At 41.0% G+C, this 16,815-nt stretch overlaps 2 protein-coding genes across 4 annotated transcripts in view; one reads left to right on the forward strand and one right to left on the reverse strand.

Annotated features, from left to right (window-relative positions):
* LOC112612817 (zinc finger protein 724-like) overlaps nucleotides 1-9,679 on the reverse strand; it is a 518,258-nt gene extending 508,579 nt beyond the window's left edge. The window contains 1 exon segment of the mRNA XM_025367747.1: nucleotides 9,448-9,679. Within this exon segment, the coding sequence (XP_025223532.1) occupies nucleotides 9,448-9,450 (3 nt within the window). The 5' untranslated portion in view covers nucleotides 9,451-9,679.
* Nucleotides 1-16,815, forward strand: part of ZNF738 (zinc finger protein 738) — a 167,142-nt gene that overhangs the window by 106,505 nt on the left and 43,822 nt on the right. The gene's annotated exons all lie outside the window — the stretch shown is intronic.

Consider the following 16,815-nt stretch of genomic DNA (forward strand, 5'->3'; position numbering starts at 1 on the left):
CTTTGTGGTCTTGATCTCTCACTCCTAAGATATTTATTTTTATTTACAGAATTTGCTATCAGATTCTATTTACATCTGGATCCTCTCACATAACTGTGGCAGACCTGCTACAAGATCTTATTGGACAAAATCTGAAAAGCTCAAAGAGCCACAGTCTCAAACGGAGCTGTAGGATGTCTATGTTGACATCTCACAATGCAGAAAATGCCTTCTATTGGTTTTCAGTACATTCCCAATTCAAAGTCTGGCCCTGTCTTGTAATCCCAGGCAGAAGCCAGATCTTATGTGCAGATTCTAAGTGGGATCAACCTAACTCTGCATCCTTAGGTGTTACAGAAAGCAAAGTACAATCAAAGGAGAGATCCCCTCAGAGGCTGCTCTGGCACATTCCAAATGATGTTTACCTAAAAGGAAATAGCTGAGAAAACATGAATATAAGTATACAATTTATTTGGGCCAAACTTGAGGATTGTAACCTGGGAGCAAAGATTCAAGTTGCCTGGAACATATACTTTGATTAGCAGCAGTTACAAGTGGATTTGTAAAGGCAAAAAGAGAGGCATATAGAGTGGATTGATACAAAGTTGTCTCTCAAAATTTTTTTTTATTTACAAAAATAAATTGATTATTGATTGGATATACATTGTTAGGCTATAGGGTGTGGGTTATAGTGTCCAGTGTGGCATTAGTAGTTCAATTTATAGCTACTTGTGGCAATACCAAGCAGTTTCCAGAGGTAAATACATAGCTCAAAGAAAAAAGACATAATTATAGCCTCATTTTAATGTCTCTCTGAGACTTATAAAGAAAAGGATTATTAGCCGGGCATGGTGGTGCATGCCTGTAATCCCAGCTACCGAGAGGCTGAGGCAGGAGAATCACCTGAACCTGGGAGGTGGAGGTTGTGGCGAGCCGAGTTGGTGCCACTGCACTCCAGCCTGGACAACAAGAGCGAAACTCTGTCTCAAAAAAAAAACAAAAACAAAAACAAAAAAACAAACAACAACAAAAAAACACCTTTTATATAAGAAATGCAAATCCTTTTCTTCTTTTCTTCTCTTTTCTTTTTCTTTTTGAGATGGAGTTTTGCTCTTGTTGCCCAGGCTGGAGTGCAGTGGCGCAATCTCAGCTCACTGCAATCTCCTCCTCCCGGGTTCAGGTGATTCTCCTGCCTCAGCCTCCCAAGTAGCTGGGATTACAGGCATGCACCACCATGCCTGACTAATTTTTTGTATTTTTAGTAGAGACAGGATTTCTCCATGTTGGTAAGGCTGGTCTCAAACTCCTGACCTCAAATGATCTGCCCACCTTGGCCTCCCGAAGTGCTGGGATTACAGGAGTAAGCCACCGTGCCCAGCCTTTGGTGAAACCCCAACTCTACTACAAATACAAAAAATACAAAAAATAAAAAAATAAAAATTAGCCAGGCTTGGTGGTGCACATCTGTAATCCCAGCTACTTGGGAGGCTGAGGCAGGAAAATCGCTTGAACCCAGGAGATGCAGGTTACAGTGAGCTGAGATCATGCCACTGCCCTCCAGCCTGGGCAATGGAGCGAGACTCCAACTCAACAACAACAACAAAAAAGTCACTGAAAGAGGTAAAATGGTTGATTGCTGCCCTGTAAGGTTTGTAGAAATCTGATCTAGCCTCTCTGGAAGTGACTGTAGAGGACAATAGATACCAAATAGGCAGAGACGCAATTCTTCCTGCATATTCAGGGAAGAGCATGCACTTTGCAGCACAATTGTGAGTTGATTGGAAGCCTGAGAGGGAAAGACCCTTCTAGAATAAAGCCTGGTTAGCACCTTATATGTTTATATCATGTCTGGTAATTCTAGACTGTGTTTGGAAAGTATAACAAGAGAAATTCTCTCCAGCCCCAGAAACACTTCACAATGATAGGACAGAAAGAAAACTGTTTTATTACACAATTAAACCAGAATGTGACATGCATCACAATCAATCTGCTTAAAAGACTGCAAAGACAGAAAGACGGTCATCATAATTAGTCCACAAGTAGAAGAATTTACAGCACCATGTCATACATAGCTCATCCTAAATTCACCTGGTCACTGGGGATGCCACCTGTGTATGCTAATTGGTTATAATCAATGACAAAATAAACTTTTCACATCTTCATGACAGGAGGTAGTTGTGCGACTTGAAGCCAGGTGCCTGCTGAAGGTAGACTCTCAATCTCCTACTACAATAGTTGAATAGGGTGCTATCTTTTTGGTTATTTACACTTTAAAGCAATGGCTCTCTACGTTCTGAGCACTCAGCTTCAGCACTCCTGCTTGCCCTCTACTTGTGGCTAGTGTCCTCTCTTGACCCCTACCATCTGCCAGTGAGGCACACTCCAAAGCACAGAGCTCACAGCTGGCAGCTTACATCTTAAGTGAACCCCAATTGCCACAGCAGCACTCCAGTACCTCATCAGAGACTGAAGACTATGGTACAGGAGAGCCTACAGGATTTGGGGGTAGAATTGCACCTTCATAATAATGGGAATGGGAGCGGTGTGTCAGCCTCAGTTTCAATTTATTATGGTGACTTGAAAAAAATACTGCTGGATTTCCAGCATGAGTCCAGATAGATAGGATGGTTCTCCCTGTGAAAACCCACCTCTACGTCAACACCAAGGGATTGTATTAGGGCTTCTAAAACAGACATCCAAAGCATTGAAGAGAAGAACAGCTCTCAGTCTGATTCTATTGCAAAGTTATATTGAGAGAAAAAAGAAGTTAAATGTATCTTGAGAAAAAACTCAGATTAGATATGATTGATCAAGTCAGCCAGAAAATATTCCCCTAAAAGGAGTTTCTCTCAAACTACCCCTAAAGCACAGCTACTCTTGGCATGAGAAACATGAACATTATGAAGAAAGAAAGCATATTCTCAGCAGAATTTTATAAGGTTTCTCTTCCATCTCTGCTGCTCTCATCTCCTAGCCATTGAATGGGGGTTCCATATTGAAATACAACTGACAATTCACCAGCACTTTTTTAAATTAGGAACTGGAATCTGACTTTGTTCATATAGTAGAATATATGTGAGCTTGCCGCATAACTAACTGAAGGGCTATTATGGCTTTTGCGTGACCATATCACCTGTCTATTTGTCCTGGAAGGGCAGCATTCCAATTTAGTAAAATGAAAGACACTAAAATTATGCTTACCTATAACTATCCCTATTGAATAAAGCAGTATGTATGTCAGATGCATGTTACAATTTGGTAGTATTTTTTTTGGATATTATATAAATAAGTATAAATAATTTTAATGTACTAGTCATAATGTATGCAGGATTTTAAAAAATTGTCTATAATCATAATTCAGTTTAAACACTTTATATTTCAGAAGTATAAATAACAATATTAAAATGAGTGCTTAGGAGATGCATTCAAAGTACATATTTTGATCTTATATTCATACTATTATAGAAAATACTTTTTAATTTATATGAATGTATGTTGTCTAAAAACACTTCACATAACTATGCTAATTGTTCTTAAGTAATAAATAGAAACCAAAGTACAACTACAGACTCCACTTTTCAGTTTATACACTGAACTGTTCTTGCTTTTGCAGTGTAAGTATTTCAATCTGCAAATATTAGATAATTGCCTTGCATAATTAGTTTTCTGTCAAAGGAACTTGGTATGTTTTAGTCCTTATTATTCTGTATTACTAAATTTACTCCTATCTTTGTGGTCAATTTTTGTGTACTCCCAATATGAGCATTTTTTCTTTTTTTGAGATGGAGTTTCAGTCTCGTTGCCCAGGCTGGAGTGCAATGGCGTGATCTCAGCTCACCACAACCTCCGCCTTCCGGGTTCAAGGGATTCTTCTGCCTCAGCCTCCAGAGTAGCTGGGATTACAGGCATGCGCCACCACGCCCAGCTAATTTTGTATTTTTAGTAGAGACAGCCATGCATGGCTGAACAGATGCTTTTCAAAATAAGACATACATGTGGCTAATAAGCATATTTTACAAATGCTCATCAATTATTAGAGAAATTTAAAAAAACACCCAATGAGATACCATCTCACACCAGTCAGAATGGCTACTGTTAAAAAGTCAGCAATAGATGCTAGCAAAGTTGCAGAGGAAAGGAAATGCTTATATACTGCTGGTGGTAGTGAAAATTAGTTCAACTATTGTAAAAAGAAGTGTGGTGGCCAGGTTCAGTGGCTCAAGCCTGTAATCCCAGCACTTTGGGAGGCCGAGGCGGGCGGATCACCTGAGTTCAGGAGTTTGAGACCAGCCTGACCAACATGCAGAAACCTCGTCTCTACTAAAAATACAAAATTAACCAGGTGTGGAGGTGCATGCCTATAATCTCAGCAACTCAGGAGGCTGAGGCAGGAGAATAGTTTGAACCCGGGAGGCGGAGGCTGCAGTAAGCCGAGATCATGGCATTTCACTCCAGCCTGGGCAACAAGAGTGAAATTCCATCTCAAAAAATACAAAAATAAAAAAATAAATCCAACAGTTTCTCAAACACAGTGTTGACATAAGAGAAGAAAACTTTAGAGTGCTTATATTTCATATCTCAATAAGAAAAGCAAAAGTATCTATTCCTTTCAAACAATAAATGCATTATTTTATTATTTCCATTAAAAGTCACATAGTAAACAATTAGCCATATGGCAACATGTCTAGGAGGTACCAAGTTTCAAATAAAATTTAGCATAAAATTCAGAAATCAAGATAACAGGATTTGAACAGAGATCTTCATTGTCACAAATTTACCCTGCAAAAAGAGGAACTGATGCTTTCATGAATCTATGTAACTCAGCAATTATCTACTACATTTTCTTGTGAAAATGTATTCATTTTCTACAGCCAAAATGGGAAACACATTTCCCCTATTCTTTTTCTTGGTAGCATTCTTAAACAGCCTTGAAATTTTATTGGAAATTACCAAGCCAAAAAAAATACACCTGACACTGCTGAAAGAAATCATAGATGGCACAAACAAATGGAAACAGATCCCATGCTCATGGATGAGTAGAATCAGTATTGTGAAAATGAACACACTGCCGAAAGCAATCTACAAATTCAGTGCAGTCCTTATCAAAATACCACCATAATTCTTCACAGAATTAAAAAAATTCTAAAATTCATATGGAACAAAAAAGAGCCTGCATAGCCAAAACAAGGCTAAGCAAAAACAACAAATCGGGAGGCATAACATTACCTGATGTCAAACTATACTATAAGGGCATAGTCACCAAAACAGCATGTTACTGGTTTAAAAATAGGCACACAGACCAATGGAACAGAATAGAGAACCCAGAAATAAACTCAAATACTTACAGCCAACTGATCTTCAGCAAAGCAAACAAGAACATAAAGTGGGGAAAGGACATCCTTTTCAACAAATGGTTAACAAACTGGGAACACTGGCTAGCTATATGTAGGAGAATGAAACTGGATCCTCATCTCTCATCTTATACAAAAATCAACTCAAGATGGATTAAGGACTTAAACCTAAGATCGGAAACTATAAAAATTATAAAAGATAACATTGGAAAAACCCTTCTAGACACTAGCTTAGGCAAGGATTTCACGACCAAGAACTCAAAAGCAAATGCAATAAAAACAAAGATAAATATCTGGGACCTAATTAAACTAAATAGTTTTTACACGGCAAAAGGAACAGTCAGCAGAGTAAACAGACAACCCACAGAGTGAGAAAAAGTCTTCACAATCTATACATCTGACAAAGGACTAATATCTAGAGTCTACAACAAACCCAAACAAATCAGTACAAAACAATCTACAACAAACCCAAACAAATCAGTACAAACCAAACAATCCCATCAAAAAGTGGACTAAGGACATGAATAAACGATTCTCAAAAGAAGATATACAAGTGACCAACAAACATATGAAAAAATCCTCAACATCACTAATGATCAGGGAAATGCAAATCAAAACCACAATGCGATACCATCTCACTCCTGCAAGAATGGCCATGATCAAAAGATCAAAAAACAGTAGATGTTGGCATGGATGTGGTGAACAGGGAACACTTCTACATTGCTGGTAGGAATGTAAACTAGAAAAGCCACTATGGAAAACAATGTGGAGATTCCTTAAAGAACTAAAAGTTGTACTACCATTTGATCCAGCAATTCCACTTCTGGGTATCGACCCAGACGAAAACAAGTCATTATTCGAAAAAGATACTTGCACGTGCATGTTTATAGTGGCACATTTCACAACAGCAAAATCATGGAACCAACCCAAATGCCCATCAATCAACAAGTGGATAGAGAAACTGTGGTATATATATACAATGGAATACTACACAGCCATAAAAAGTGAATTAACAGCATTTGCAGTAACCTGGATGAGACTGGAGACTATTATTCTAAGTGAAGTATCTCAGGAGTTGAAAACCAAACATTGTATGTTTTGATATGTGGGAGCTAAGCTATGAGGATGCAAAGGCATAAGAATAATACAGTGGACTTTGGGGATTTGAGGGGAAGAGTAGAAGGGGGACGAGGGATAAAAGACTACAAATATGTTGCAGTGTATAATGCTCCAGTGATGGGTGCACCAAAATCTCACAAATCACCCATAAAGAACTTACTCATGTAGGCTGGGTGCAGTGGCTCATGCCTGTAATTCCAGCACTTTAGGAAGCTGAGGTGGGTGGATCACAAGATCAGGAGTTCGAGATCAGCCTGGCCAACATCGTGAAACCCTGTCTCTACTAAATATACAAAAATCAGCTGGGCATGGTGGTGCTTGCCTATAATCCCAGCTACTCGGGAGGCTGAGGCAGGAGAATTGCTTCAGCCCAGGAGGTGAAGGTTGCAGTGAGCTGAGACTGTGCCACTGCACTCTAGCCTGGTCAACAGAACGAGACTCCCTCTCAAAAACAAATAAAAAAAGAATTTACTCATGTAACCAAATACCACCTGTACTTGAATAACTTATAGGAAAAAATTTTAAAAATAAAGATCTATCCTTAAATATATATGTGTATATATTATATATGTGTATATATTATTTTATATATATCATATATGTATATATTATATTTTACATATATATATATCTCTCTCTGTGTGTCCAGATCAGGAGTTTGAGACCAGCCTGGCCAACATGGAGAAATCCCATTCTCTACTAAAAATACAAAAATTAGCTGGGCATGGTGGCGCCCCTAATTCCAGCTACTCGGGAGGCTGAGGCAGGAGAATCGCTTGAACCCAGGAGGTGGAGGTTGCAGTGAGCTGAAATTGTGCCATTGCACTCTAGCCTGGGCAACAAGAGCAAGAGTCCATATTAAATATAAATATAAATGTATATATATATATACTTGATTTTATATATATATTCACGAAAAAATACACCTGAGAACATTTCTAAACTTACGCTAAGAAAGGAAAAGTTAAATGAGAATTTCTTACAAGTAAAATACATGATTAATATTAATTTTTATCTGAAATCCACCTCTTTTATGAACCTTGTTAATATTTTCTTACCTTTCAAGTCCTACTAATAAAATGCAATTTACAGTTAAATAATGGAAGTCAACATAAGTGAACAAATCTTTTCAAGGTGACAAACCCAGGGAGTGGTAGTGCTAATTAGAAAACAGATGTATCTAGGCCACACGCGGTTGCTCTTGCCTGTAATCCTAGCACGTTGGGAGGCCAAGGCGGGCGGATCACCTGAGGTTGGGAGTTCGAGACCACCCTGACCAACATGGAGAAACCCCATCTCCACTAAAAATACAAAACAATTAGCCAGGTATGGTGGTGCATGCCTGTAATCCCAGCTACTCGAGAGGCTTAGGCAGGAGAATTGCTTGAACCCAGGAGGCGGAGGTTGCAGTGACCTGAGATCGCACCATTGCACTCCAGCCTGGGCAACAAGAGTGAAACTCCATCTCAAAAAAAAAAAAAGAAAGAAAGAAAGAAAAGAAAGAAACAGATGTGTCTGACTGATATTCACCTGCCCCAGTCTGCTCACTTTAAGTGCTCAATAACCACCCTCTCAGGAGACGTTACACTATGCCCCAGGTGCATTTTACTTTGTAAGTTCTTGCACCATCTCACTTGGGTCAGGTTTTTCTTTGTCTTTTGGGATACCTTTTTTTTTTTTTTCCCCACAAAATTCAGAGAATTCAGAGGGCAGAAATTATTTCCGTGTTTTCCCCTCAATACCAGCATCTGATTGGCTGACCAGCATTGTGTCTCCAAGAAATAAAAGCTGGGTTGGGTGAACACAAAATGTCTCAAGGGGTTAGCTTTTCAAAGGAAGAGTATGCCAGGAGATGCCTCTTAGCCCCAGGGCATCCACCTACTCCCTTGAGAAGCTACACTCCATACCTCCAAAAACCTTCACCCGAAAACATTCTGATAAGATTTCTGTGCCTAAGGAAGATTAAAAAAAAAAAAAAAAAAAGGCATAGAAATTTCATAAAATACAGTGTCAGGGAATTATTTTTTGCTTTCTTCTCATGAGAACTATTTTCAAACAGAAAACAATTTTAAGTGCCATCCATGCTTTGTCAAAAAATGATTAACTAAAATACAGTATCAAAAACGTACACTAAAGGAAAAACAGTTGAGAACGTGAATTAGGAAAGAGAAGCTGGCATTTGGAAATGTCAGAAGGAACTGGAAATTTCGTATTTTAGTTTATTTGCAGTTTAAATCTAACTGCAGGCCAGAGTTAGGCTGGAGGAATGGGGCTGGGAAGTAAGTACACTTGAGACCCTGCTGGGAACGCATGTGAAAAATGCAGTGGAAAAATCAGTCCCCTGTAGAGTGTGAGAATAATCAAGGGGCAGGCAATTACACTGAGGAGGCTCTAGTCCCAGGGTTTCTACTTAACAAAAACTGCTACGTAACTGTACCTAACCAATTATTAAATATAGTTTTCTTCATCATGTACCTTATAAAAGTCTTTCCTTCAAGCTCCTCCCATGAACCACAAACTACAAAACATACTTTTGTGCTCTACAATTATTGAATCACTCTTTGATTAAATTCTTTAATATTTTTTGCGATGACTGCCACCGTTTTTAATATGAGAAAATAGCATGTGGGAACTCCACATACCAAAGCTCTTCCCATTCATGAACCCGCACCCCAAGTCAGGATTCTCCCCTGACGACCCTCCCATGGTCCGTGCACAATCTGGGAAAGGCGCCGCGCTGCCAGTGCAGAGCTGTCGAGAGAAGGCTCCAGACCTGGGCACGGTCACTATGCAGGGAATAGACAGGATGCCCGGGGACCGGGCTGTCGGAGCAGCCGCCATCTTATGGCTGAAGGGGATTGAGATCCAGCTGGGCAAGGAGAATTCGGGGCGCAGATTATGGAGATGACTGCGGGGAGGCCTGAGTCCCGCCACAGCCACTTCCCACCGGTTTCAACCAGCCCTTCCCCTCTCTCGGGATGTCGGACCGCACTCTCACCATTTCTAGGCTTCAAGGGGGTCCTGGCGTCTTAGCTGTGGATCTCCCAATGCCTGTCGGTCACAGAGCCACAGAGTCTGGGCCTCTAAGAGCAGAGGACAAAGAGCAGCGAAGACGAGACCTGGAGCTCCGGCTGAAGCGAGAGACAAAGGCCGCGCCAAACCCGGAAGCCGCCCTGTCCGGTCCAGCTGCGTGTCTGATTGAACTGTCCCCTAGCTCAGAGTCCCTGATTGGATAATGTTTAAGACCCGCCCCTTCAGACCCTGAGTGACGGAAGATGTGATCAGATGCTGGGCTGAATGAAGTGTGACCGCCTAGGCTGCAGCCTTTTCAGGCAAGGCTTCCTCCGTGAGCTGAGCTAGGCCCACCCCAGAGGTTGTTTGCCTTTAATCTTGTGTGTAAGGTCATATGCTCTTATAAATAATATACTATATGGCTATCACAAATGAAAAGAATACAACAATTGTTCTAAAAAAAAATTTTTTTTTTTGAGACCGAGTTTCGCTCTTGTTGCCCTGGCTGGAGTACAATGGCGCGATCTTGGCTCACCACAACCTCCGCCTCCCGGGTTCAAGCGATTCTCCTGCCTCAGCCTCCCGAGTAGCTGAGATGACAGGCATGCGCCACCATGCCTGGCTAATTTTTTTGTATTTTTAGTAAAGACGGGGTTTCCCCATGTTGGTCAGGCTGGTCTCGAACTTCCGACCTCAGGTGATCCTCCCACCTTGGCCTCCTTCCGGCCGAGCCTCTGGGCTCGGCGTGAGCCACCGCGCCCGGCCCAACTGTTCTAAAATTTTATATTTTATGACCTTCCTGGCTACTGGTCCTTTGAGCAGGCAGCCTGGGATTTTAAAAAGGAGGCAATTCTCTGAAATAAAATGCGAGCCACAAGTTGGGCGCTGTGCCTCACGCCTGTAATCTCAGTATTTTGGGAGGCCTAGGAAGGTGGACCACCTGAGGTCTGGAGTTCGAGACCAGTCTGGCCAACATGGTGAAACCCCGTCTGTAAAACAATACAAAAAAATTAGCTATTCATGGTGGCAGGCGCCTGTAATCCCAGCTACTTGGGAGGCTGGGGCAGGAGAATAGCTTGATCCTGGGAGGTGGAGGTTGCAGTGAGTGGAGATCATGCCTCTGCACTCCAGTCTGGGCAACAAGAGTGAAACTCCATCTCAAAAAAATAAAAAATAAATAAAATAAAATAATAAAATGTGAGTCACATGTAAATTTTAAATTTTCTAGTAGCCAAACTTTATTTTTTTATTTATTTTTTTTTTTTTAGATTTTAGACAGAGTCTTGCACTGTTGCCCAGGCTGGAGTGCAATGGCGTGATCTCAGCTCACTGCAACCTCCACCTCCCAGGTTCAAGCGATTCTCCTGCCTCAGCCTCCCGAGTAGCTGGGATTACAGGTGCACGCCACCATGCCCAGCTAATTTGTAGCCAAACTTTAAAAAGAGTTTGGCTCTGTTTTTTAAAAAGAAACAAAGAACAGGTGAAATTGATTGTAACAATTTAACCCAATATGTCCAAAATATCGTCATTTTAATGTGTGAGAAATATGTAATTATTAATGAAGAGTGTGTGTGTGTGTGTGTGTGTGTGTGTGTGTGTGTGTGTGTGTATGGAACTAAACCTTTGAAACTTAACTCGTATTTTACCTTTCTAGCACATCGCAGTTCAGACCAGGCACATTCCAGGCACCCAGTAGCAACGCATGGCCAACAGCTGCTACATTGAAGTGCAGCTCTGACATCAGGAGGGTGAGCGGTCTGAATATCCCTTTTCTGCCAGAGGTTAGGGGACAGCCTCTCCCTACCAACATCTCTCTTCAGTTCTGGGGGTAGAACAGATAGTGGTCATAGAAAGAGCAGAGGGCAGGCCGGGCACAGTGGCTCATGCCTGTAATCCCAGTACTTTGGGAGACCAAGGCAGGCGGATCACGAGGTCAGGAGTTCAAGACCAGCCTGACCAATATGGTGAAACCTGGTCTCTACTAAAAATACAGAAATTAGCAGGGTATGGTGGCGCCTGCCTGTAATCCCAGCTACTCGGGAGGCAGAAGAATCGCTCAAACCTGGGAGGCAGAGGTTACGGTGAGCTGAGATCACGCCATTGCACTCCAGCCTGGGTGGCAGAGTGAGACTGCCTCAAAAAAAAAAAAAGAGCAGAGAGCAACAGGAATAAAATAACCACAGGTAGACCACTGCTGGCCACGTCTTGCCCTCCTTCCTTCTAGAGATCAGACAGTGAACAAAGGATGATGTGGCCACAGGAGAAGAGAACCCTATGTCTTCAGGTCTGTCCACACTCTTGACCTCCAATTTTTAGATACGAAAAAAATAGATTAAAGGCAAGCTTATTTTGCTCTTTGGCCTTGGCCCTTATGATTAGGCTGTGGTTGTCTATTTTCTCCTGTAGTGTGAGGAACTGTGTGGATATAAGCACTAATCACATGCATACAATATCTACATGTATTTCTGCATTACTCAATATTGCTTTACAAGACATCCAACTCTAAATCAGAGGGAAAATAATAGTACCTTTAGGGTGTCCACTGTGAGAAGGTAAGTAGTACTGAATCTGTCATTAAATCCTGGCATCCTATCTGCACTGGGTGCATGTATTAGTTAGCTATTGCAGCATAACAAACCATCCAAAACTTATTAGTCATAATTGAAAGGGTCAGCCATTTGGGCTGGGCTCAGTGGGGCCATTTCTCTAGTCTCAGCTGAGCATTTTTAGACATGTGTCATCAACTGCTTGTTGACTAAGCAGCTGTGTTTCTGGGAGTGAGCTTCTGCTTCTGGAGCTGTCAACAGGGGCAACTCTTTTCTCCATTCCATGGTATCTTATTCTCCGGCTGGCCGACATGGATTTTTCCCATGGAGATGGCAGCATTCTGAAATAAAAGCAGAAACATTCAAGACCATTTGAGCTTGGGCCCCAAACTAGCCCACTGTCATGTTCACAGGTTTCTACTGCCCTGAGCAAATATGACCTGCCAGATCTAGTGTTCAGAAAGCAGATGCTGGATGTCAATAGAACAACTGTAAAAGCACCTGGCAATGGGCAGGAATATAGGAGGATGAAAAATTGCGACCATTTTGGCAATCGTTATTATTCTGCCCTTTTTAATGTACACGGTTTATAGAACTCTTCCACAGAAAGAAACTTGTCCAAAGACTAACAGCTACTAAGTGGCTGAGCTGAGATTCAGAATAAATTCTGTCTGACTTCAAAGTCCATGCACCACCATAGATAACACTGTTACAGAATCTGCCCTAGTCCTTTGAAATCCTGGAGAGTGAAACTTCTACCATAGAGGACAGATGTTCTTTAGATTCATGCCAATATGGTACTGTTTATTATTGAGAATAATTCTCTCAAGAAATTCCAGAAGCAGATGGTGGCTTAAACCTGTAATCGTAGTACTTTAGGAGGCTGAAACGGGAGAATCACACGAGCTCAGGAGTTCAAGTGCAGCTTTGGTAACACAGTAAAATCTCGTCTCCATGAAAAAAAAAATGTTAAATTAGCCAGGCATAATGGTGCATGTCTGTAGTCCCAGCTACTCAGTTGGCTGGGGCAGGAAGATTGCTGGAGCCTGGAAGGTCGAGGCTGCAGTGAGTCATGATTGGTTACACCATTGCATTTCAGCCTGGGTAGTAGAGTGAGACCCTGTCTCAAAATAAATAAATAAATCAAAAAGGACATAAAATAATTTGGAAAAATAGCTAAGGACTGAGTTTATGAAATCAAAGCTGGCCGGGTGTTGTGGCTTACACCTGTAATCCCAGAGAGGCCAAGGTGGGTGGATCACCTGGGATGAGGAGTTCAAGACCATTCTGGCCAATCATGGTGAAACCCCATCTCTACTAGAAATACAAATTATCTGGACATGGTGGTGCTCACCTGTATACCCAGCTACTTGGGAGGCTGAGGAAGGAGAATCATTTGAACCCAGGAGGCGGAGGTTGCAGTGAATGGAGATCCTGCCATTGCAGTCTAACATGAATGACAAGAGCAAAACTCCATCTCAAAAAAAAAAAAAGAAAGAAAGAAAAAGAAAAATTTCAAAGCCCAACAACACATTATACATTTTTCATCATAGAAAAAATTTGGCCGGGAATGGCGGCTCACACCTGTAATCCCAGCCCTTTGGGTTGCTGAGGTGAGTGGATCACCTGAGGTCAGGAGTTCGAGACCAGCCTGGCTAACATGGTGAAACCCTGTTTCTACTAAAAATACAAAAAATCAGCCGAGCTTGGTGGCAAGTACCTATAACCCAGATACTCTGGAGGCTGAGGCAGGAGAATCACTTGAACCCGGGAGGCCGAGGTTGCAGTGAGCCAAGATCCTACCATTGCACTCCAGCTTAGGCAACAAGAGTGTCTCAAGAAAGAGAAAAGGCCCAACAACACATTATACATTTTTCGTCATAGAAAAAATTTGAAAACTTTTAAAAGAAAAAAAAACTTTAGAGAAATCAAATTAAATTTAACAGAGTTTAATTGAGCAATTAATAATTTGCAAATCAGGCAGACTGTGGATCCACAGTAGGCTCAATGAGACTCCAGCACAGCCACATGATGGGAAAAGGATTTATGGACAGAAAAAGCAAAGTGACATTCAGATAATGAAAATGAGGTACACAAACAGCAAGATTGATTCCAGCCAGGAATTTGCCTTATTTGAACATGGTTTGAACAGTTGATGTCCTCTTATTCACAATAACACAGCAGTTGGTACAAAAATGGGTTACAGTCTATTTACATATCCAGTTAGGTTTCCGTTTACTATATATTAAAAAAACCTATTAACCAAAATTAAACACAATAGGAAACAGCTTTAGGCTATAATTTAACAATTTCTCACTTTTGGACATCTTCTCAATGCTGAGAAATAGACTAGAACTTTAAATATTGATGTCATTCTGTCACCATTAAAAAGTACTTATTTAGGCTGGCTGTGGTGACTCACACCTGTAATCCTAGCACTTTGGGAGGCTGAGGCAGGCAGATCACCTGAGGTCAGGAGTTTGAGACCAGCCTGGCCAACATGGTGAGACCCCATCTCTACTGAAAATACAAAAATTAGCCAGCATGGTGGTGGTGGGTGCCTGTAATCCAAGCTACTTAGGAGGCTGAGGCAGGAGAATCCCTTGAACCCAGAAGGCAGAAGTTGCAGTGAGCTGAGATCGCATCATTACACTCCAGCCTGGGTGACAAGAGCAAAACTCTGTGTCAAAAAAAAAAAAAAAGTACTTAATGAGTCTCAATTTTCACTTTAAAATAGCAGAACTACGGGTTTTGAAAAGTGAAAACAAAGACTTCAGGTTATCAGTTTTTTAAAGGATTACAGTAGAGGAGACCTCCTTGTGTTCAAATCTGCTATTTACAAAAGAAAAACAAAACCTGGCCTGTAGATCCTAAGGATCTTCCTATTTCCTTGAATTTTCAGTTTGATTATGTCATATTTACCATGAGTGACTCCATTTGGTTTGGTTTGGTCTGTTTGGGCCTAGTGCACAAACTCAGTCCAGAATGATGGCCTTCAATAATTTTGTTTAAAACATTTTCTCCTTTAGGTTAAGTTCTCACATAGGTCAAAGTGAGACCAAAACTCAGGGGTCTTATTGCCACTCTCAGTTTTCATTATTTTGGGTTTTTGTCCTTATAATGTCATTCATAGGTTATGGTGTCCCCATGGTCACATATGTCTTTGAGTTTTTTTAATGCCAGTTAAAGAAAGACCATTTGGGCTGGGTGTGGTGGCTCATGCCTGTAATCCCAGCACTTTGGGAGGCTGAGGTGGGTGGATCACAAGGTCAGGAGTTCAAGACCAGCCTGGCCAACATGGTGAAAACCCATCTCTACTAAAAATACGATTTAGCTGGGCATGGTGGTAGGTCCCTGTAATCCCAACTACTTGGGAGGCTGAGGTGGGAGAATCACTTGAACCCGGGAGGCGGAGGTTGCAGTGAGCCAAGATCAAACCACTGCACTCCAGTCTGGGTGACAGAGCAAGACTCCATCTTAAAAAAAAAAAAGAGAGAGAGAGAGAGAGATACCATTTGACCATTCTAGAGATGACTACACACAAATATTTATAACTTTTGAGAGAATACACTGCAATAGGGAGACACTATTTTGACTATCACAGCACCACACCCAGCTAATTTTGTGTTTTTAGTAGAGACAGGGTTTCTCCATGTTGGTTTGACTGGTGAGAGCACACCTGAACAAAAGAGGGAAGCAATTTTTATCAGAAGAATAATACCACAACTTTTAAGTATTTTTTTTGGCCAGGGTTCCCATGAACAACCAACTGAAATTAAATAGATCAAATAGTTAACTTGACAAATGGCCTACTCATTTCAACCAGGCAGAGTATTCATTAATCCCCTACAACTGAATCTTTGTAATACCCAATGTATTTCTCCGAGTGCAACTACAAGTGTTAGCAACTGCACAGATACTTCTCTGTTTATCCAGTAAGTAATCTAGAAAAATTATATTATTTAGAACAACTTTAGGAGGAAAATTTAAAGTCTATAGTTGTTATAAGTGAAATGTTTATTTAGAAACAGAATGCTTGTTCGTTGATACCACAAGGAAAAATTAACATTCAGACAAAAAGTTGTCTCAGCAAGGCAATTTTACTTTCTGCAGAAAGGGTGCTCCCCAGATGGAACAATGGCGAGAGCACACCTGAACAAAGGAGGGAAACAATTTTTAGCCCTTACACAGCTTGTCCTTGCTACTGTGTCCTGTCTCCATTGGCTGGAGTCAGACCACATAATCTAAGTTAACCCAACTGGCTAATAATTTAAAACTTTCCTAAATAGGTAAATGCAAGGGAGAACAAAGGAAAGGAAGAAGTTGCTTATGCCAAATAGGGAAGGGACATAGGCTGTGAGCTGGAATGTGCCTGTGAGCATGTCTAGCACAAATATCTTGGTTAAGGTACAAGGACATAGAATGTACTATGTGCCTGTGAGCATGTCTAGCGGCTACACAGGATAGAGCTTAACAAAGTGTTATTAGCACTAAGCAAGGAGGCTTGAAGGAAGTTAGTCTTTAAAAGAAACTATTATTTTTAACACTTATGATTTATTATTTAACAAGAAGGGAAACTTTGAAGAGGAAACTTTTTACTTTCTACAATAGTGTAACCATAATTCTTAGACTAGAATCTGCTATAGAGCCCTATTATGGGGGATAGATTTCTAACCATTGTCTCATTTACTCTAAACCATGGAAAAAAATAACCTACCAAATGATGCTCATTCAGAAGAGTAATGACTTCCTGGCAATGCTCTTTATCCTATTCTGAATAAGTTCTCTTTAACTTATGAAGTAAGTTG

This window comes from Theropithecus gelada, chromosome 19, assembly GCF_003255815.1.
Source record: "Theropithecus gelada isolate Dixy chromosome 19, Tgel_1.0, whole genome shotgun sequence".
In the NCBI taxonomy this organism is placed as follows: Eukaryota; Metazoa; Chordata; class Mammalia; order Primates; family Cercopithecidae; genus Theropithecus; species Theropithecus gelada.